We start from the raw sequence: 24,457 nt of genomic DNA on the forward strand, positions 1-24,457 counted from the left end.
GAGTGGGGTTGAAGGTGGTGCAGTCCAAACAAACCAGGGATAAGCCAGGAAAACTCACTTTAGGTTCAAAACATGATCTAAAAGCAAGGTTAGGCAATAGTCCAAGGTCATTGCCACAGGGATCCCAGCCAAGGTGCAGCTCAGCAAGGAGGGGAGAATGGGTTTGGGACCAAGGAGCCAGAAATCTCTATTGTTTCCAGCAACTGAAAGGCAACTCAAGAGGATTCTCAGCACTGGTTCCAGGGGACCTTGTCTGAGCCTCAAAGTCCTTGACCTGCAAAGTGGCTAGTTTGTCCTCTGACGATTCTGTTTGACGCCATGTCAGAGCTAAGCATTACAGAACGTTTCCCAAATGTCACAACTGCTTTTGGGTACTAATCGTAAAATGTGCCTTCTCTTTTCTAAAATGGGTAAAGAATATTTTCTGATCCGTCATGAAAGAGCCTTTCACAGCTTTGTCCCTCTTGGTCACCAACAGCGAATTTATCAGATTTCTGAACTATGATTACATCACTCGTGATTTTGTCATAGCCAAGGCCAGGAGAAACACCTGGCAATTGGTATTCAGTTGCATATTGTCTCTGAACGTGGAGGTTCTGGTTAGCTAGCAGGGCTAACAGTCCTTGATAGAACTATATAACTTTGATTTAAATCACTGGGTGGCATTCAAATAATAGTCACACCAGCACAAAGATTAGTGCTAATGCAATGGGATTCCCCTGCTTTCCTTTCCCCCATGTGAGCTCTGTGCTGTCCCCAGATCTGCTCCCATGCATTGGGTGAAGTCCCAGAACATATTTTAGGGAGCACATGGGGGCAGTACATTCCATTGCACAAGGAGAAATCCTTGCACTGACAGAACATTTTGCTCAGTGCTATGTTGAACAGAACCTATTGTCCCCTTGTGTTGGTCTGTACTCGGGATAAATTCCTTCTTTGTTGCCTTACGTGATCCCCTCTCTTGCCTGCATAAAACAACAAATTTGATTTCGGGAGGCACAAAGAAAGGAATAAATCCTGATTGCAAGCAAGAGGGCTTCAGCAAGCCCTCTAGATTAAGGATGCAAGATCTGTAGGTTTCTTTACATATAAAACTTCAGAACAAATAGGATTCACATATAGGGATATTATCTTACAGGTAACAGAAAAACTAATCATCAATAAAATACTCTTTATATATAATTAAACTGAGCTCTACATTATATACATTAAAATGCATGCTGGTAGTGTAATGATACTTGTAATAAAGATTTTTTTGTGTCTATATGCCCTATAGTAGAGTTAAAAATTGTGACAACAGGGGAAGGTTTAAATATTGCTTAAAACTGGAGTAGATAGTGCTAGGGAAACACCCTTGGCCAGAAGCAACAAACTTGTTTTCTTACAATGCAGTGTTACTTGCTACCAAAACCCACACTGGCAGTTGGCCAAGTCTGCGCAAGAAATAAATTCCATGATTTTTGGGCTGACTTATTGGGGAACAGAAAACTGTGAGCTACCTAAACAAATGAAATGCCACTTTGAGTTTCTTCAGCAAGTTGTTGACAAGTTTAAGCACTACAACTTCAAGCACGACTCTCAGTGCCTCCAGCACAACACTCCAGCAAGGCTTAGCCAGCAAAAGAAAGAATGGGCTGACAGCTGCAGCCTGAAGAAAGGATTTTGCCATTCCAAGTCCTGGCCAAAATCTGGAAACTCTGCTTACGGAATGTGATCTCACTTTTCAGAGAGTTATAGCATTGTCAATCCACCAGAATGGAGGACAGAATAGGTTCAGACTAGAAACCATATACTTAGGGTGCGGGGACAAGACAACAGGGATGTCTGCTGCCTTCATGCCCTGCTTATGAATCATTGAGTTGGATTCTCCTGGAAACAGAATACTGTACTGGACTCTACATTTTTGGGGGGCTTTCCATAGGGGCAGTTCTTAGCTAAAAAATTACCGTATTTTTCGCTCTATGACGCACCAGACCACAAGACGCACCTAGTTTTTGGAGGAGGAAAACAAGAAAAAAATATATTCTGAATCTCAGAAGCCCGAACAGCAAGAGGGATCGCTGCGCAGTGAAAGCAGCAATCCCTCTTGCTGTTCTGGCTTCTGGGATAGCTGCGCAGCCTGCATTCGCTCCATAAGACGCACACACATTTCCCCTTACTTTTTAGGAGGGGAAAAGTGAGTCTTATAGAGCAAAAAATACGGTACTTGCCGAGTCCATTCTAAACACCTTACAAGGGCTTCAGGTACCAGTGTTCACAGGAAAAATGAAGGGAGGTTAATTACTTTATTCAATTTTTAGGCCTCATAATTAGCACTCAGGAAATAAGATCTGTCTGGGTAAAACCTGGACAGGGGCATCTTATTCATAGAGGCTAGTGGTGCAGGGCGCCAAGTTCTGAAGGGTACCAGGGAAGAGGCGGAGGCTGGATGTGGCGCCTCCCAGCGTCAGCTCTCCACCCTTGCCTGCCTCCGCCATGCCACGCTGAAGCAGTGCTGCGCCCGGAGCCTCCGCCTGCCGTGGCCACCACGGCACAAAGCAGCCAGCTGAGCTGGGAGCCACCACGTCCAGCCTCCGCCTCTTCCCCACCGGAGGAGCTGCCCTCCAGCTGCTGCCCACCTCCTCCAGACCCGCAAAGCTGGGCGCGTTGCTGGCAGCGCCGTCCTCCCTAAAAAAGGTCGGCAACTCTGGGAAATGGGGGGCATGGAGGGATCTTTGCACCACGGCGCCCCATATGCTTAAGACGGCCCTGTTTGTGGAAAACAGAACTTGGCATATTATCACATTTCTGGCCATTCTGCACATGTCCCTAGTGCTCTGCTCTCCATCAAATGATTTAGTGGACTTTGAAGGCAATGAACACAATTGTCATAGGCAGTTGGAAAGAGGCATGGATTGCATTCCAGGATATGATACTACGAAAATACTAGTGCCAGTTTATTATGTCTGAACTGACTGTAAGCCAAATGAGTTGGAGTTCATCTAATCCTTATCCAGAAAGTAAGATGACTAAAAAGCTTTCAATATCAGCAAAATCAAGAATAACTTCCAAGTTGCTTTTGTGTTCACAGAAATCTTACAAAATAGAGGACAAATGAAACACAAACAACAATGAATGACAACACACAACAGACTAGAAATGTTTTGAAAACATTGCATGACGATTTCTGCAACTGCCCCAAGTTTTTCTAGACATAATTATTTTTACAAAATGATATTGTTATCACAATCCTTCATGGATATATTAACTTGTAAAGGCATAGATCACCCACTCTCAGGGGGACAATTTAAAGCTGCAATGCTACATACATGTAACTGTAGCCAAGCCTTGTCAAACACAATGGGGTTTATCTCTGAGTAAACATGCAAAGGAATGTGTTACACATCTCATGCCAACCTACAGCCTTTACCCGTTCTTCACACAACCATGCTAATCTCATGAAGAACAGAACGGGGGGGGGGGATGCTCATTAATGTTAATGCATAAGAGATTATTTCAAGTCCTTTCTCTCAAATTCAAATTCAAAAACAAAAGCCTAGTTAAGCAACTGAACTTCAACCTTTGCAGTTGCTCTCCAATGCTGTCTTTCCCATGCAAGCTACGTTCAGCAAAATTTCCTTCAAGTGATGGTTTTCTGACTATTGCTTATTAATTTTGGATTTTACCACTTCCCCAAGGAGACCATTTCATGTCCCAATATTACCCTGACTGGGTGATTGATTGATTAATAATAATAATAATAATAATAATAATAATAATAATAATAATAATAATTTATTTATTCCCCAGCCACTCTGGGCAGCTTCCAACACAGTATTAAAATACAGTAATGCCTCAAACATTAAAAGCTTCCCTAAACAGGGCTGCCTTCAGATGTCTTCTGAAAGTCTGGTAGTTGTTGTTCTCTTTGATATCTGGTGGGAGGGCGTTCCACAGGGCAGGCGCCATTACCGAGAAGGCCCTCTGCCTGGTTCCCTGTAACTTGGCTTCTCGCAGTGAGGGAACTGCCAGAAGGCCCTTGGCACTGGACCTCCGTGTCTGGGTAGAATGATGGGGGTGGATATGCTCCTTCAGATATACTGGACTGAGGTCTCCTTAGTCCAGCTCAAACACCCTGATTCACACAGCATACAAAAGTTCTTACAATGAGTCCAGTTACTTTTTCTCAAAAATCTTTCTCAAGGGGCACTTCCTGAGTAGGACAGACAACTTCAACTTGCCTTTTTTCCCATAGTCAGCAACCAGATCACCTTAGGACTATCTCCGTCCTATGACTTTTTCTAGAAGCTGGCATGTGGATGGGCCCCTTTAATTAGTTATATAAAAGAGAATACTGTTACCTTCCAGTCTCTGGTCTCTTCTCCAGGCTGTTGTCCTCTTTACCCTTCTCCATCTCCTGCAAGAGAGCCATCTGGACAGGAGTGTTTCGCCCATCACTACTTGTGCTGCCCCTGTGCTGGGATGTCCTGAAGTCAGACTTGGAATTGCGTTTCATGGCTTGGAGCTGAGCCAGTGGCACAATGTCACAACCTTGTGGCCTATGCCACACTGTCTGCTGCGTGATGGCATTGTAGTAGTAGAAACGGTTGTTGTTTTGGTCAAAGAGCTCCCACCACTGGTTCTCATCTGACTGACGAACTCTGAGGTTGGACGGTGGCTCCCAGCCACACTCGCCGGTTGTCAAGTTGACATACATTCTCTCTCGAGAACGGGGCTCGATGATCTCCACCCAATCTGAGCTGAAATAGAAAAAGAAAAAGGCAATGTTGGTCGGAGCCAACACACAATATAATCTTGTCCAGCGAGGCAAATGGCTGCTTAGGCGGTCTTACGGGCTCATGGCCACAGCATAAGAACCAATTGATTGCAGAGCCTGAGTCAAACCTACATCTAACAATGATTATACAGACAACCTACCATGTTTAAAACATGGATTTGCCAGCCTTGTTCAAAACATAGTTTAGCCACATCAAATTCCCGGTAAAATATTTGTTAATATGTCCAATCCCAACCTGCAAATTGCATATTTGTAGCCACATGAAGTACAACAGACAGAATTTCACACGATAAGCAATTTGTATGAAGTGGCTTCCCATGTGATTTAGAAAATTCTCACACACTTAAAGTAATTTAAACAAAGTGCTTGCCACATGGGGAGTTTCTACCACATGGCTATATTTTAGAAGCACCCCCCCTTCTGCTACAATCTGCATGCATGACAGAAAAAGCACATTGTTCTACCTTATAGGGGTTTTTCTTTTGTAAGAAGAAATAAAGGACAGCAACACATTTTGCACTCCAAAATGTTTTAAAGTATTAATAACTTGCAAGCTCAACTATCAAATCTACCATAATTCAAAAAAGCAATGCAAACTTATTTTTCTCCACTATGGACTCCTTTAAGCTCAACATTTAGACAGAATAAACTGTATTTGTTGAGATGATGGGGGCTTAGGCAGAGTTAGCAGTAAATTGTACCAGTCCCTCACCCTGGGGAAGGGGGCAATGCTATGGGAATTAATGCCTGGGAGCCTTTAAATACCAAAGCATTGTTCTCACAAGTGTAAACAACAGTGGCTCCAACTTTGTCTGATCTGAATGCTACTGCTTTGTCAGGGAAATTCTTAGTACGCTCAGATTCCACTTTGTAATATTCAGCATGCCACAGAAAAATGTCCCCATTGAAAATCTGTATGCAGGGCCTCTGTAATGAAAGCAACTTTACAACAGACCAAGAAATCGCTGCAAAAATGTGCTGCATAATTACCCACACAGCTGTGGAAGTCATTAACAAAAGTTCTGTCTGCATTAAGCCATTTGCAGCTTCTCACATTTCCTTAATCTTTTCATTTATGTAAATGGGGAACCTCTGGCCCACCGGTTCCCTCAGTCTAGCAAGCCAGGCCCATGTCAGTGGGCCTTACCCACCTGTCAGTCATCCCACATCGTCTCTTAAACAGGCATAGGGATCTCAGTGCTGTGAATTCAGCACTCCCTCTGGGAGTGAATGTATGAGTGTGCATGCCTGCAAGGCTTTCTCTGTGAGAGGATATGTAAGAATGTGTCTAGTGCATGTGTGCTTATGACAAGAGAAGGGGCAGAGGTACTGGTATATGATATTTATTTATTTATTTATTTATTTATGCATTGCTTCATTCAGAAGATCAGTCAAATCAAATTTCATTTTTCTTTACGTTTTGTCTATCTTCCTCTGACCTACTCTCCGTTCTAAGACAATATCCTAACCCTTGGATCTTAACATCAGACTTCAAAATACGTAATTAGACCTGAATGCACATTGTTGGATTTTCTGAAATGTCAGCAGGAACATCAAGACTCGTGTTTTTGAGAACCTATATGGTGTCCCATTTGGCTTCTAGGCTTAATTCCTCACATCCTACAAATGTGCCCCTTTCACTATGTCTACCAGTAACTTGTATGCAATTCCAATCTTTGAGCAGGATCCCTATGCCAGGATCTCAGTGTGGATTAGGGGGCCTGCACCTGCAATTTACTTTGGAGAGCAGCGAGTGGCATTTCCACCTTCAACACAAATTGCAGGCTTATGCGTATGTGAATGGGTGGGTGGGGTGGGGTGCAAGTGAGTAAGAAAAAAATGGAGTGGGTTTGCCCCATTCACTTTTGGCTGCAGCCCTCCCCACCACTGGCACGGGGGGGGGGGGCAGAAACGTTTCTCACCCCAGCTCTAGGGCTGCTAAAGCTATGTATGTCTTAAAGGGCGTCCTCAACTGCAGGTGGGTGAACTATTCTACACAAACAGAACTTAAATAAACGTAGTTCAGGAGTTTATGCCAATTGTTTTCAAATCTCAATGTTCAAACAAAATCAAAATGTTTAGGCTGAACGCACAAACCATTATTGTTCATGATTTCTAAAACCAGTCTTTTGGCCTGAAGTTTTGCTTTTAAGCATGTATGGAATACTGTTGTCCTTCACAACCATGAAGGATGTAAAACTTCTTCAAAAAGGTTTGTAAGGGTTGAGAGCTACTAAAATTACAAGAACTGGCAATCATGGTTGAGTTTGCCTGTGGAATGTTTTTAACAATATGCCTGCAATAATAAAATCCACACACTAGGTGTCCTTGGAATAAAAGGGAGTTGTTTTTGGTCAAGAGTTTCCCTTTCATTGGTGGTATCCTTTGTTTTTCAGTAAGTACCTGATATCATACAGACAACGCCCTACAAATCAGCAAGAGAAGTCAGATACATCCTAGAAAGAAAATATCCTACACAAAATTAGGAATTCCTATAGCATAGACTACCCAAAGATTTAGAGTCAGGCAAACAAGGAACGGGTAGCTGGAGACATAGCTCAGGCTCACTCTTAGATGATATTTTATTTCCTATACAGTAATCGACAGTGTCATGCATCCTTCTACCATTTTTGTGAATAGAAACTTAACAACCTTTTCTGACAACCAGAGCTAACCACGAGCTATTCTGCTGCAAGTGCAACTCGGCAGACGTTCCACCTCAAATAAGCAGTGATGGTCTCTCTGCCCAAGTCCCCTAGTGATTTGCTACCATGTGAAAGCGTTAGCAGCACTATTGCTGAATGCCCATGAACTGAAACAACATTGAAGTAAACAGAACGCCAGTGGCTCTGTGGAGTACTGCCTCCTTTATAATGTCAGAGAGAAAGAAGCAGATCAATGCCGGCGTCATTCAAATACTATTGAGAGTTAAATTCGGGGTTAAGCACTGTTTGCGTACACTACATCTTGAGGAGGCCAGCTGAATCCAGTGGGCAACTGAAGTTCCAGGGACAATCATGCGCACTGCCTTTCTATTTGCTGAGGCTGGAACCAGACATCATTTGGGCAAATGCATGGTTTCAACCACCTCCCAAATTGGATGAGACCATTTAAAATGTAGAGATGATTGGCAGATGGGAAGAGCAAATGCTTTATGCCTCCTATGCCAATGCTTGCAAACCCCACCCACCTCACCTCAGCTGTCATTTTGCTAGCTGAATTAACTTCCAATTTTGGAGCTTGGCTGGCGGGGGGACGGGACCAAACTTTTAAGTATTGTGAGTAGGGGAAGAGTTAAATACTCACTTCCACTCACCAATTTTCTGTTCTGCAAATGCCATATCCAACTCTCACATTAACTGCAGGGGCAAATCGAGGGTTGGGAACCAGTGATTTCCTCTGTAATGTCTAATTACTGTAGTTCCAAATCAAGCATGATTCTTTACCATCTTTTCCCTTGTCTCAACTACTCTCTCCCCTCACTGCTATGCTACCTTTCTTATTTCTTTCCATATGAGTCCCTTTTTAGTCAACAAAGTAGATCAGGTAAGAGACTAACTACAAAAGCCTGGACTAGACTGTGATTTAGTAAAGGTGCTCAAGTTACATAGGTAAAGAACAACATGCATGCATCACTCCAAAAACCCAAGGCAGGCATGGTAATGTTGGATATCAGGACAAAACTAATATAAAGAACAATTCATGCCTCTTTTATTGAAAATATCTGCTAGCTTTGCAGAACGATGCAAATGCAACATGCTGACTAATAAGTGTTAGTAAATCTATAATCGGTATTATGTCATTCAAAATATACGAATAAGCCACTTCAAAACAATATATGTATCATATAACACATCTCACAAAATATACAAGTAACTGCAAGTTATTATATGTAACAGAGTCAAACAAAGATTCAACCAACCAATGAATAGCAAGGAACGCCAAACTGTCTCTCAAAGGAAGACGTCTCACAAAAGTCTCAAAGGAAGACGTCTCTCCGAAGTCTCAAAAGGACAGTGCATCCAGAATAGTTCAACTGTTTTGGAATCAAGTCTTCATCAGCGAATAATTATCAATGAAATATACATAATTATCCAGTGAGCACTGATCCACTAGTATGATCTTCACTAGTATGTATATATTCATATATTTTGAATGACATCATACCCATTATATATTTACTAACAGTTATTAGCCAGCGTGTTGCGTTTGCATTTTTGTAGATTGTCACATTTTGCAACACAGGGGTTTGGGTTTGTTCAGCTTTGCAGAAGGAGGCAGAAAAGGAACCAAATTCAATTTCAGTAAACAGAAAGTCACAATTCTGAGGCATAGACCTTGGGAGCAAACAGTTAACATTATAGTCCACCAGTTGCTTGAAGCACCCTTACTGCCAGGAAGAGCTAGTAGCCTCAGACTATGCAGCTGTCCCAAAAGGAGGTGACCCAGCCCCAGCGTCAAAAATATCTGGTGCTACCTGGCCCTGGTTGCTGGGTAGTTCACTTCCAATGGGGACAGACACTATTTCCCCATCTAGTTACTACAGAACTTTTGAAGAGCAGCAGATGGAGCACAGTCACTTCTGCCTTATTTAAACAAAAATCTTATATTTAATGTAAGTTGCTCAGGAGGCCAACTCTCGGGCAGAAAGGTGGGATATAAATATTGTTAATAAATGCATACCATCATGTCAATAAGAATATTCCGAATAAAGGTTTGTTCTCCCGCTAGAAACAATTTGCATATTATGTTCATGAACCTGTATCATTTAAAGTGACCTTATCTATGGTCCCCCCCTTGCTTAATTTATAATCTTCTAAAACCTTATTTGGTGAAAACTATGGATACAGTCTGATTGATACAAGAAGTCTGGAGAATGAGTAACTTTGCAAAGAGAAAGTGCAATCATTTAGCTGAGTGTAGTGACTCAGAAAGGGGAAGCCTCAATGTACGGAATAACCCAGATGTGCTTAAAAGAAAACCAACTGATCTAAGGGCTATTAATATCCTTGCAATGAGCTCTCTTCTCCCCCCCTCCCCCACCTGCTCCAGGACTAGAGCCTGTATGAACAAGAAATAAATCAGCCAAATGCTCTGTGGGATAGATAATCACATCATGTAGCAATGACCAGGCACCAGGTCTAATGCTTCGCCTGTAAAGTGGTTAGTGAGTGTGTGAGTGTTATTTCCTGCACTGTCATCTCTAGCTTTCTTTGTCACACTTTTGGCATTTAACATCATTCTGAAGATGCAAGAATGGTCCACTAAAAAGGAATGAGAGAACTGGAACAGACACTGCCCTACTCAAAAGATTCCTAGCAGATGCCTATCCAACCTTTTATTGCTGGCCTGTAGATTTTACAGTTTCCGCTAGCCATTTATTTACAGGTCTCAAATTGCAACGCACAGCTGGATTAAGGATAAATATTGGGCAATTTGCTATTCTCCTGCATTGTTGTTGTTTATTTGTTGCCTGTCCTTCACCCAAAGGTCCCAGGATGGATGGGTTACAATGTTAAAACACAATTTCAAAAATGGTTTAAAACAACTTACAATCACAAAAATAAGGTGGGTCCTAAAAATAAGTGTCAAAAAGCCAGGGCAAAGAGGGCAAAGAGGGCAATAAATATGGTGAGCCCTTGACTGGTAAACTCCACATATTCCTCTCTCACCGGGGAGACAGTATATGAATATCCTGCCACAGCAGATGCAAGCTCAACGCACACCCTCTTCTAGACTTTATACACTGCTGAGGTTGGGAGGAGCTACACCCTCACCACCTCTACAGTAAAGCAAAGCAGGCAGTGAGCTGGTTCACACATAAGGTTGAACAATAGTTTGAAATAAATTATGGTTTAATAAGCATTTGCTCCATCCTTACTCCCGACTGTGCTGCATGGCAGAGGAAACACACCGGAAGCAAGTCAGAGTCTGTCTTGCCTGTTCTGTCTGAAACCGGACTCATGGCTTGTTTCTCTCCAAACAAACCACAAGAAGCCACAATTTCTCATTGGTTTATTTGGAGGAAACAAATCATGAACCTGCAAAGACCTGGGTTCACATTTAATGCAAATTGAATGCCAAGTCAGACTGTGGCTTGCTCCGGTCCAGCGGCTTGTGTGAACCAGGCGAGGGGCACGTGCACCGGATGGGGGGACCGCTGCCCAGCCCTTGCCACTGATGCCGCTGCAGCAACTCTACCCTAACCAGAGGAAAGCATGGCCGCGCTGAACTGCCTGCCCACCCATGCATTGGGGAACCTGACTGGCCGACGAGACCCTTGGCGGATGGAGAGGAGCACCCAGGTGAGGGCGCCTGGTTCATGCCCTCAGAAATTTGTGCACCCAGGGCCCTCTGGCACACACACCTCCACATGACACCCCTCCAGTCTTCTTCCCTCCCTGCATGGCACAGTCAAGAGTAAAGAAGGCACAAAGCACTTGTGTTTATTAAGCCATACTGTATTTTAAAGTCTAGTTTAATCCTGCCTGTGAGAGGCTGCCCCCTAAATAACTATGTGCAAGGCTGTTCTATCTACTATTAATCCTCCTCAGATGGTTCAGTGAATAATTGGTTCTCACTCCAGCCTGAGGATGTCACACTTTTCAATGAAGGTGGACTTTACAATTGGGACAGAACCGCTGTTCCTTCACAGGGCTCAGTTTAAGTTTGACTGTTGCTGTATCCACATCAGAGCTCTGCTCTCCTTTAGCATTCAACCTGAGTCCAAGAAGCACAGGGGAAAGCAAAATCCTGCCTAATAGAAGACTTGCTTTCTTCTGGCAATTTTTGTGCTTCTGCTTCTGCTTCTGTACTAAAAATATCAAACCAGGAGCACAAAATGCTCCAGTGAATATATGCCCCTATAATTATGCTATAAACGCCATTTGTTCCAAGATCTATACGAAAAGACACTTCGTTCAGGAGTAACTTTTTCAGCCATACCCCCCGTTTCAACTGAGCGCTTTGACATGTTTTCCAGAAACCCCAAAGCCAACAAATGTCTGCTCAGCTAGTCAGACTACACACTCAAGTTATACCCACCAAACCAGAGAGAGACTTGAAAAGAGAGCAGCCTGGGAACCTTGAATACCACTTAGGAAAACAAATTCCAGTCAGTGGTCCTCCAGAGAATGATCTGGTGCCAGGACTCGCTGCCAGAAAAGTTGGTTTGCATGGCAGCAAATGGGATGGTGGACAAGAGGTCAGTACCTTGTACGGCTTTTAACTCCTTGACTTCGCTTAGTTAGTATGATTCATAATCCTTTGCATGTCATCACAAGGTATTTGCAGGAGCTTGCTGTGATGATATACCCCCTTTCAAATGAAGCCCAAGTACTTTTTCCACTCAGCAGACACAGCTGGCTTTAGAATGAAGAGGATTTTATGAATTCTCATAGTTTAAATATCAGACTGCAAAGCGCAGCAACATAATCTCCGCACTGGCATGAATGTGGACCATGAATCATGCCTAGTAGCAAACAGGAATCTACTATGTTTGTATAACGTGCTATTTAAGGTCCAATAAGCAGCTTTAGTTTTTGACTGGTTCTCTTGCATCATCCAGCGTTAAGCTTTCCAACATGCTAATTGCAAGGCGCTGTTATCTGTGGCAAGATAAAAGGAAGAACTGGTTGCAAGGATCACACTACAGAAAAGGAAAGGAAAAAAATCTGTATTTAACAGTAGCCAGAATTATGATTTTTTAAATCTCATTAGGTACGAACAACATTGGGTATCACTAATTTGTAGAGAATACTTTGTGTAAAAACTTCCCCATATCTACCTGCACCACTTCCCCTTTAGGCAGTCATAAGGCGCAGAGTGTTCATACACTTTTTTGACCCCAGCAGATCATGAGGCCCAATCTTATGGCTGAGACACAGCACTGCATATGACCGCTTCTCAACCAATCTACCCAATCTTGTGACACATGGAGTACGGGTGCAGGGATACCAGATGTCTGTGTGGGAGAGGAAACAGATCCGTATGGAAGCAGGCTGGCACACTAAACAGCACACAGTATATACATGGCACACTGTGCCCATATGTTTCTTTCCTCACAGCTGTATAATATGGAGCAGGTGGCTAGCTGACCGTTGGTGTTCATGATGGCTGTGGGAAGTTCCATCCAATGGCCACAATCTGAAGTACTGTAAAACTAGTTCTGTGAACATGAAGTAAGGCAAGCAATGTTAGAATTGATATTTCTGAATAGGAGTGATTCTCTCTCCCCCCCCCCCCCCGGACTAAAGACAATTTCAAAAAGCATATGTGGGACAAATGTTTAAAAGGGGGAGAAAGATTTTGCATAATCCTAAACAGATCTTTGGATCTTAGCTACTGCAGCAGAAGATTTATAGCCTAGCGAATGATTCCAGTCAAGTCAGTTGACTGTAAACCCCAGAATTGCTGGTGGTGAAAATAGTTTAATAAGACCACCCCTCTGCCCCAAACCAAGTTCTGAGAGTAATTTCATCTACCGTATTTTTCGCCCTATAGGACGCACTTTTTCCCCTCCAAAAATGAAGGGGAAATGTGTGTGCATCCTATGGGGCGAATGCAGGCTTCAGGAAGCTATCTGCAAGCCATGGGAGAGCTGCGCAAAGCTCGGGCTTCCCCCGCCCCAGGGGGGGAAATATATTTTTTTTCCTTTATTTCCCCCCCCCCCCAAAAAATTAGGTGCGTCCTATGGGCTGGTGCGTCCTATGGGGTGAAAAATACGGTAAATTAAAGAAAACATAAGGCAGCCAAAGGAGGAAATGTAATAATGGATAACTCCTTCTCACATTGACAAGGGGTTCTAACTTAGCTCTTAGGTTAGCTTTCTATCTACGGAGAATAGGATAGATAGATAGATAGATAGATAGATAGATAGATAGATTCTAATAAGCACATTACATGATACAGCAACATCACAATGTAGATACAAGTAGGTGTACATTTGTAAACTAAACAGTTAATTTTATTCAGTCTATCATGCAGGGAATTATTTTGTTTGAATAAACATTCAGTCCTGTTAGTCCTCAACTGGCGGCTAAAGCAGTACAGTCTAGGACACAGGTTTACCTCTTTATCGTTAGTTTGTGAGAACTAGGCCAAAGATTTTCCAAGTTACAAGTACAAACTCGCAATGCTGGAAAGGAACCAAAGCACAATGAGAACTCACAGAGGATTCAGTAATATCTCAAAATGACCTCATCATTTCTCCCTTTTCTGACCTCCTTCAAGTCTTGCCAATTGGAAAAATGTGAAAAGACGAATCATGAGGACAAAAAGAAAACAAAATATAAGCACCTAATTTAGTTTTACTGTCCTTGCTCTTTGATTTTTTTTAAAAAAGAAAGTAGCACAGAGTCTGCTACTTATGCCTGTGGTGCTGGTTTTCCAACTTGGAAGAGTTACAAAGAATCAGATGATTATAAAAGAGCACAAGAACAATTTGTCTCACATTCTGTGAAGCCTTTTGAGAGTTAGCAAAGCAGGAGAGCCATTTCCAACTTTCCTTTGATTTTTAGAATATTTCTCGTTCATTTTAGTTGCTCAACAATAGCAAAGGATGCCTATATTCTAATCTACCAACAACAAAAGCAGTGAAAAGAAGGGGGATAAAAATCTTTGATGGGAGTACCCAGAGACACACCATTGACGAATTACTATCCATTACCACCTCGCCAAGTCAGTGCATTGCTGCACAGTACTGTGTTGTGACAGGTCAAACTATAGTTTGAATTATGCTTTTGCAAAATAATGGGATGTTAACAACCTAGGATTCAGATTTATCGTGTTTATGGTGTTTACAACATATCAAGAGAGCCAAGCACACCAGGGCAGGAGAGGTAATCGATGCAAAACCTGTAGTCTTCACAGATGTGAAATTCCAACAATCATGCTAGAAGATGTTGAGAAGCGCGACATAAGTCCCCTACTAGACCAAAATGCATGGTCAATTCCCGGATGAAATCTGGAGAAGTTTGCGGCAAGGATAAAACTCTAACCCCATGCAATTAATATTTTGTCAGGACCTGACAAAAGCATGCAGCTTGACTGAATAGCAAAAACTTGTACTTTCAGAGGGAGATCTACTTCAAAGGTTTTAAACAAAATGTTCACAATTAAAGAGTAATGGGAAGAAAGGACAAAAAAAAATTTAAACTACCTCTACCTAAAAATGAAAAAATGGCAAGGATATAATGGTTATGTGATGAAACAATTTGAGACACAGCATTGTGCTCTGGCCAGGAGCAAAACTGGCAAGAATTTGGCTCTAAAAACAAAACCTGTCATTTGAAGCATTGTTATTTCCTGGGAAAGAGGGAGGATGGAATATTTGCAGCTAGGGGGTATGCTATAGAAAGCAACTTCAAAAACTATTCCAATGGCATTCATCCATAAGTTTATTTGCATTGTTGCTAACTATAGCTTGTTTTCCTCTCCTGGCTACATTAACCTTTGACCGCAGAGGCAGTTCTAACACAAGGGTTTAGCTGGTGGCCAATGTTCACTTCCGTGTCCACAGGCTAAAAACAATGAAACATTTAACAAGGGTCATGACAAACCTTATTTTATTTTTGTGTGTGCGTATGTGTATATACACACACAAAACCTTACATATAATAAATCCTGAATTGAATCCTGACAAGACAGAAGTACTGTTTTTGAGGGACAGGGGGCGGGCAGGTGTGGGGGATTCCCTGGTCCTGAATGGGGTAACTGTGCCCCTGAAGGACCAGGTGCGCAGCCTGGGAGTCATTTTGGACTCACAACTGTCCATGGAGGCACAGGTTAATTCTGTGTCCAGGGCAGCTGTCTACCAGCTCCACCTGGTACGCAGGCTAAGACCCTACCTGCCCGCGGACTGTCTTGCCAGAGTGGTGCATGCTCTAGTTATCTCCCGCTTGGACTACTGCAACGCCCTCTACGTGGGGCTACCTTTGAAGGTGACCTGGAAACTGCAATTAATCCAGAATGTCTTGCCAGAGTGGTGCATGCTCTAGTTATCTCCCGCTTGGACTACTGCAACGCGCTCTACGTGGGGCTACCTTTGAAGGTGACCCGGAAACTGCAATTAATCCAGAATGCGGCAGCTAGACTGGTGACTGGGAATGGCCACCGGGACCGCATAACACCGGTTCTGAGAGATCTGCATTGGCTCCCAGTACGTTTCCAAGCACAATTCAAAGTGTTGGTGCTGACCTTTAAAGCCCTAAACGGCCTCGGTCCTGTATACCTGAAGGAGCGTCTCCACCCCCATCGTTCAGCCCGGACACTGAGATCCAGCGCTGAGGGCCTTCTGGCGGTTCCCTCATTGCGAGAAGTGAGGCTACAGGGAACCAGACAGAGGGCCTTCTTGGTAGTGGCACCTGCCCTGTGGAACGCCCTCCCAGCAGATGTCAAAGCAATAAACAACTATTTTACTTTTAAAAGACAACTGAAGGCAGCCCTCTTTACGGAAGTTTTTAATATCTGGTGCTGTACTGTTTTTAATATTCAGTTGGAAGCCGCCCAGAGCGGTTGGGGAAACCCAGCCAGATGGGCGGGGTATAAATAATAATAATAATAATAATAATAATAATAATAATAATAATAATAATAATAAAATATAATAATAATAATAATAATAATAATAATAATAATAATAATAATAATAATAATAATAATAATAAATGTATGGCTGTCATCACACAGTTTTCTTGGTTACCAATAGGTGGCTCAGCAAACAACAGCATTATACGAGCCTTCTGAGAGCTGCTGGGTCATCAAAGCAGCATTGGAGGGCGAGGAGAAGTTTAGTGGAGAAGGGAGACTAAGGCAGATAGGTGGCAAGCTCTATGGGTAGCTTATTTGATGAGTTCCAAAGGGAGGGGGCTGCTGATTTTGTCAGCAGGGAAGGGGAAGGGGTGGAGGTAGGTATCGTGGGTGAGCATATATCTTATCTATTCTTTCTCCCCCCCCCCCTTCCAGGTGTATGTACAGTGGTACTTTGGGTTAAGTACTTAATTCGTTCCGGAGGTCTGTTCTTAACCTGAAACTGTTCTTAACCTGAAGCACCACTTTAGCTAATGGGGCCTCCTGCTGCCGCCACGCCGCCGGAGCACGATTTCTGTTCTCATCCTGAAGCAACCCGAGGTACTATTTCTGGGTAAGCGGAGTCTGTAACCTAAAGCGTATGTAACCCAAGGTACCACTGTACAGTCACACCTCAAGTTGAATGTGCTTCGGGTTGAGCGCGTTCGAGTTGCGCTCCACAGCAACCTGGAAGTAACGGAGCGCGTTACTTCCAGGTTTCGCCGCTCGCGCAGACGCTCAAAATTACATCACGCGCATGCGCGGAAGCGGCGAAACGCGACCCACACAAGCGCAGACGCGCCATCACGTCTTGCGTTCTGTTCGGGATGCAAACGGGGCTCCGGAACAGATCCCGTTCGCATCCCGAGGTACCACTGTGTGTGTAAAGAAGAACATAAGGAATAGGAAATCTGCACTGGAATCTAACAATCTAAGGCAGCAATCCTACTTCCCTGTGAGTTAGCCCTATTGAATTCAATATGACTTCCTTCTGAAAAGACATGGTTAGGTGTGTGCTCTAAGTTTGAAAAGATGAGAAACTGAAAAGCTGTGAACTCCAATCCTATACATGTTTCCTTGCCAGTAATTCCACTATACTTAGTGAAGCTTACTCCCAAGTGTTCACACTGGATTATAGCCTTAGACAATGTACTACAATTGTTCACAAAAACACACAATTCCACTACCATTAAAGACAAAACAAAGAAAATTGCTGGCAGGAGTCTGAGAGAATGAGAGATAAGCACCTAAACCGTAAAGAAATCTACAGGCTTTCAGATAACGTGTCCGAGCCATGATGTTGCAATCTAAATCCTAACCCTGTCAAAAGATAGTACAGTATGATGTAATATAAAGAAATCTATGGATTTATCAGAACTGTTTCAAGAACGTTCATTGGAAAGAAATTTGCGTGTTCCTCATTCTAACTCATGCAGCTTAACACAGAAGAGAGAGGAAACAAAAGAGGAGCTTTCAATTTAAGTAATAGTATTCAGAAATAGTACTGAACCAGGTCACTCCCATGGTTAAAATGTATTGCAGGGAAGTCTTCTACAAGTCTTCTTGCTAGTTTTGTTCAAAATAGTACTCATGTGTTAATAACCTTGACTGATCATATACAAAGATGACTCGTATGGCTGGAACTGATCTTCTGGGCTGGTACAGACAATCACATAAACCATGGTTTATATGATTTGGGAGCAAGTTGCAATGAGCCTCAGGATCACTCAGATTTCTTCCACTCTCCCCCTTTCATGCTTTCACTTTAAAAACAAATCACAGTTCCATCTTACAGCTGAACGTAGGAGAGTTGTGATTTGTTCTTAGAGAAGATAGTTTCAGAATCTGAAACCAGTTTGATCCTAGCTTATTAAAGCAAACTTTGAAATTATATTCAGGGCAAGGAACCACATCTGGAAACTAAGGACTCAGTTACACAGCTGCAAATAAAACGTTTTAAATGGGTTGTAAAGTGCAATATACAAATGTGACACTAGATGGCGAAAGTGAGCTATGCAAAATTCAATATATTTTTCAAAATGTTTTTTTTCACAGCGTTTTTTATGCGTGTGTAGATTCCAACCAAGTAATAAAAATGTGAATATTTATAGAAGACAGCCACTATAAAATGGACATGGTCATGAGCCACAAGTTACAAAGTTGTAAAGCAACTTCTGCCAAACATCTGGGTGGAAGAAAAGTGTTTTAGGCCACATAAATTTTATTTAATGATCTAAACTGTGCTTAACTTACCTTCAGGATTTAGGTTTTCCTTCCCATCATTAAAAAATTGAGAGAACAATAAAATATTATTGTGACTCTCTGTACTTCCCTAAAGTTCCCTAAAGTGCCGCTGCTCCTTACTCTTTCCAAGCCCTGACTTTGCTGAGTGAGGAAGGGGAAGGGGAATTTGTAGGATGCACATGAATGGCAGCAACTCTTCTTCCTCATCCCAGCTATTTCTAATAAAGCTAGAAATGGCTAAAAGACCTTCATAAACAAGGTCATGTATGAGGAAAGAAAGGAAATCACAGAAAGTATTTCATACATTCTAAAGATTAAACATGTTTAGATCAGAAAATAAGTTCAGGGAAAATGCTTAATACAACATAATTCAGGGCCAGCTGTTCTCTGCAGTTTCTGCCTAAGCATTCTTTGCACACCAATATATAATTACTCTAGCTCAGAAACAAACATTTATCTTGGTACACCCAAAGGCAGTTACCACTGCATTAGTAACAACAGAAATTGAAACGAAGGCAAAATCATGACAAAATATGTAACCTGTCCCTAAATGCATAAGGCACTATGAACGTTAGTGCATTAAGACTTCCTTTTAAAATAAAATATAGGAATACTAAATAAATTAGGATAAACTCTTTCTTTATCCAGTGCTCAGTATTTTATGGGGCAAACTGTCAAATTCCCCTCTCATTCAGTAACTTAGTAACAAGCTTGTCTATTAATTGAAAGAGTTGGGTTATTGATTAATTTGGTTCCTGAATCAAACTTTTGTTACATCACAAGCCAAACAGCCATTTGTACTGTCTCTTTTCTCTGTGTTGTTTTATAGATCTCAGGCATTTCCTCTACATTCATAAATATAAAAATTCTTTCCACTAAGCTACAGCCTGTCAAAATAAACCACAGCTCTGGACAGTTTGCTACTGGGGAACTTCCTGAGCAAGACAAAAACAAAATATAACACCCAATGGCACTCAGGCATTTGACCAAAGCATGCCAACTTTGTATGATCCAGGTTTGATGAGAGCCGGAGGAAATTTGAAGAGTGAGACCCAATTCAGATTGGGGCCACCTTCTTCTGCACTTGTGAATGTCCACCTGGCATTTTAATTTGCACAAGTTGAGTAATGTGAGCAAGCCATCTCAGTAAGTATTCTCAGAGCCTCAGAGAACAGTAATGTTGTGGGCCAAGATCCACAAGCTCCTGGATTATAAAGCACATTGTTCAAGCATGTAGAACTGCCAGATGAACTGCAAAAAGGGAGTGCAAAAGAACTTCTCAACCAGCTTTGAATATTTCTCCACTTTACAACTAGGATTTAGGTAGCTCTATAAGCCAACCTAGCAGTTCGAAAGCATGTCAAGGTGCAAGTAGATAAATAGGTACCGCTCTGGCGGGAAGGTAAACGGCATTTCCGTGCGTTGCTCTGGTTCGCCAGAAGCGGCTTAGTCATGCTGGCCACATGACCCGGAAAACCTGTCTGCGGAAGCTGACAAATGCTGGCTCCCTTGGCCAGTAAAGCAGGATGAGCACCGCAACCCCAGAGTTGGTCACGACTGGACCTAACGGTCAGGGTTCCCTTTACCTTTTTATAAGCAGAACAAAAGAGTGATGTGGTTACTCAAAGGCAGGTCTCTTTAACTCATTTTAGTTGAGAATGTGCTCCATACTTTTAATAGATCCAGAAAGCAATGTGCTCGCCACCCACCCAACACTTTCTAGACAATTCACACATTCATGTTAATAATTCTTAAAATCAAAAATATTAACATCTGGATATGCCCCCTACAAACCACACCAAACCAAGTGCTTCCAATTTAGTAATTATTCTTGTTCTTGTTCCAACTATGTCCTCCTTTAGTAAATGAAAAAGCTTTTCCTTGACTTAAATATACTCTTGATTGAGAGCCTCCAGATGGTATATGAAAAAGCTAGATACAACGTGATACATCACCCAGCAAACATAAGCACTCCTTGTTAATGACTTACCACACCAGTGGGGCAATATGTGTGCTAAACGCAAAAGTTTGGAAAATAAAGAGCAGTTCAAACAAAGCCTGGCTTAGAAGGATAAAAATGAAGGCTTTGTCACTTAAGTTTTGCAGATAGACAGTGACTTACCGTAATTAAGATTCACATTTACTTATTTGTGTCTTAACAGAGAGTGGTAGAGTAGGAATACTCATTAAAGTACCTTGAAGTGGCCTCTCATGGATGAAGCTGTCTCCCACCTTAAGAGATCCTTGAAGGTGAATATATTGCTTTAGAAGTTATTTTGCAGAAGAGAAATAAAAAGGTGAGCCTATTGTTTTCAATCCTCCAGCTAATCTAAATACCGGATTTAGCTTACAGCTACAAGCTTCTCCTTGCTCATGAGAAAAAACAGGACAATTTGGAAACAAAGCCTGCTAAGCCATGCGTTGCAAACTTATCAGCTTCTCCCTTCATCACTGTACATCATTCCTGTGGGATAAGCAGCCTCATATAACCAACATGCTTAAGTCTAATTAATGCATGAATAGGTTAAAGCCATACAGGAGTAAGCTGTCCTGTGAGGCTGAGCTCACCCAGGGAGGTACTATAATCAAGCCTTTGTTCCCTTTTAGTCTACCTGAGAAGCTCAACATGAGAGGAGGTCTGAGCTGGTTGTTCCAAGCTCAGACTGCATGGCTCTCTCACCACTGAAACCAAGTCAAGTTTTCCTGCCTGTGCAACTTATTCTGATTCTGTATAGAAAAGCACATGAATCTGACCTTTGGGGAGTTTGTAAGTTTATCATTTTTAACTTACCAAACGTATGGTCTTTTACTGGGGAAGAGCAAAACTTTGGAAGGATATTGGAAGGGCATATTTTAAAGGTCTAACAACCTATACTTCCAGGCTTTACTTTGCTGCATATTTTGTGATTTTTAATCTCTGTTGGGGTTCTCTCACCAAAGAGTACTTGCCCCAAACTTTGCTCTTGGCATCCAGGAATTTTCCTTTTATACCTATTTTTTACTTGCAACCAAGAATTCCAAGGTTTCAGCAGCTGTGTTTGTAACCCTTCAGAATGCTTATGGATTTGCTTTTGTAGGTGAACTCTGTACAGACAATTGATTATAAGAAGGAAACACTCTGCTTTGTCCCTTGCAAATAAGGTGAAATTACACGTGCAATACACCAGTAATTCTTAAACAGCAATCCAAGGACCATGAATGGTGTGCTCAAGATGGACTGCTCTCTGAAATCACAAGGGAAATTAAATAAAAATGCTGATATGCCAGAGGTTTCTTTGCTGTTTCTACAATAGCTGCTTGTGCCGTATTTATGAAATGGAATGTTTCAGAAACGCATACCCAGTAGGTTAGTTCTGACATACGTTTGCTACAAATTAAAAAATTGTCCCTTGCACTGCCATGCCAACAGCAAGCTGCAATCTATGGATTAACAAAGGGTAACCAGCGACTTGAAGCCTTGCTTGCAAGGTTCAAGAAGCATTTGGATGGTTGCTTTGGAAACAGAATGCAGACTAGGAATGTGCTCTGCATGAGGCCACTTTGGACACTGTCTGGAAAGTGCAGCTGGCCCAAACCAGAACTGTGAGATTGTTAACTGGGCCTGGGCTATGTGACCATATGACGCCAGTGCTTCACTAACTGCTCTAGTTTCTAGGTCATTTCTGGGCCCAAGTTTAAAGTGCAGGTTTTCGCCTTAAAAGCCCTTAAGAAGTTGGGACTAGGATACCTGAAATACCATTTTTTTAAAACCACATCATGAGATCCTCTTTAGGTTCTGTTCCAGAAGCACTTCCCAAGTGAAGTAAAATGAGTGAGTACTAAGATGAGGGCCTTCTTGGTGGTGGTGCCCTGGTGCTGAAATTGTCACCTCCCCCCTCACTCACAAAAGTCTTATTGTTATGAATCATGCTTGGTGTTCTGTGTCTTTTAGTCAGCTGTCTTTACGCTTCTTTCTGATGGAAGTATTTTATGCTGCTAATTGTATTTTTATAATATAGTGTTGTTTTTAATATTGTGTGCAGCCCAGCCAGTATTATATAAATATAGAAAATGATGGTAATAACAACAGACAAATCTCCCATTTGATGCAGCAGGGCAATTGTTATTCTTACAAGAAAACTCGATGGCATTTGTGGCTTTTCAGTGTATCCACATATTTTGAAAATGTTTCAGTAATATCAAGGATGTGCAAACCTAGCTATACTTCTCCATTCTCTTCATCTCACACTCAGTTGTTTTGGTTTGAATATACAATATAGTCCCATCAGAGAAGCACAGTGGATTTTTATTTCAGAAGTATTTTAAGCAGACACCCACATGGGAGCAGAAATGCAAGAAGATCTGCAAACAAAATTTAATACAAACAGTGCCATACAATACAGTAAAATGCAGTTTAGGAACTCCTACAACACCCTCAAGTAAGTAACAAGCAGTATAGTGGGAAGTAAAAAGGGCGCACACATACAATCCCGATTTGCTTTTTTGGGAACTGGCTGTTGTAAAACAAATGCAGAGAGCTACAGATGGATTAACATTTAAAGATGGGTTCCTAAATTAGACATCTAACCTTTGCAGTCAACCCAAGTTCCTAAAAAAACCCAACCCTATAATGAAGGGGAAAGCAGGACTAACATAAGAAAAACATTTAAAATGGGAGATCCTAGAAATCTAGATAGTGCTTTTTTGGAGACATAGTCTTGCCAATGTTGTTTAAAGATATACCCAGGAAGAAGCTAATGAAGGTTCTTTTGTGTGTTTTTTGCCAGAGATAATAGATAGGGGTTTTTTTACATGAAAATGTCTTTTAAAAGGCATAAAAAAACCCACTGGTTCAAAGATTACAGTAGTCAAATTAACAGATTGGAAGGGGGGTGGGCAGAATCTTATAATGCTTCACTAAGTGATAAAGCTCCCAAAGAATGTGGCTCAGACTCCAAGGACACACAGTACAGTGGTACCTCTGGTTACGAACGCCTCGAGTTACGCTTTATCAGGTTACGAACGTTTTTAACCCGGAAGTGAGTTTTCTGAGCTCTCGGAGGCCTCCACGAATGCCCAGAACCAGGCCCCAGGATGCCCAGCAGGTTGCATCCCAACCCCAAAGTTAGGTAAAGAACACTTACCTAACAAAGACCAAGAGCAGTGAAGCTGTTAAGAAAACAAAGATGAGCCTGGGCCGAAAAGCCCTTTGCCAGCCCTTGCCCCACCCCCAGCTGTTGCCTCGCAAGACGAAATTAATTCATTCCGCGAGTTTTGTTGTCTTGCGATTTTTTTTGTCTTGCGAAGCACGGTGTCGGGAAAGTTTTGGAAAAGCTTCAAAAATAACCAAAGTCTTTAAAAACCTCAAAAAAGGCTACCACACCGCGTTCTATGAGTTGCTCCTCGAAGTCAAGTCGCAACTGTATTAACGGTGTTAAGAAAAAGGAAACAAACTTGCAAGACGTTTCCGTCTTGCGAAGCAAGCCCATAGGGAAAATCGCCTTGCGAAGCAGCTCAAAAAACCCTTTCGTCTAGCGAGTTTTTTGTCTTGCGAGGCATTCGTCTTGCGAGGTACCACTGTATAGCAAAACATCTAACCTGCATCTGCTTTCATTTGGATCCCCTGGTCAAGTCTTGTCCCTTTCCTGGAACAATAAATATATGCACACTGAGATTTAAGAAAGGCTGCTCCAAGAAGGTCTTCAAATTTGTGCTCTCTCTGAACACTTTATTTCGCCATACAACTTTACCAGCTGCTATGGTCAGTTCCTAGAGGAAAACAAATTCTATTTCCAACATCATGATACTCTCTGTCTGGATTTTCTGCCAAAACCAGGAAAAGCTATAATTTGAAACCCCTAAAGCAAGCAATTATATATATGCCCACAC

At 42.1% G+C, this 24,457-nt stretch overlaps 1 protein-coding gene across 10 annotated transcripts in view; it reads right to left on the reverse strand.

The window, feature by feature from the left end:
* The window catches only part of LOC310709177 (rho GTPase-activating protein 39-like), a 79,822-nt gene that overhangs the window by 25,219 nt on the left and 30,146 nt on the right, over positions 1-24,457 (reverse strand). For 9 of the 10 annotated variants that reach the window (XM_083508374.1, XM_083508367.1, XM_083508369.1 and 6 more), the window contains one exon: positions 4,341-4,739. In XM_083508374.1, the coding sequence (XP_083364500.1) occupies positions 4,341-4,739 (399 nt within the window). Of the gene's footprint in view, positions 1-4,340; positions 4,740-24,166; positions 24,214-24,457 lie in introns of all 10 variants that reach the window. The other variant, XM_083508373.1, reaches the window with a different exon arrangement.

The sequence above is a fragment of the Podarcis liolepis genome (assembly GCF_965112155.1).
Source record: "Podarcis liolepis genome assembly, chromosome: 6".
Lineage (NCBI taxonomy): Eukaryota > Metazoa > Chordata > Lepidosauria > Squamata > Lacertidae > Podarcis > Podarcis liolepis.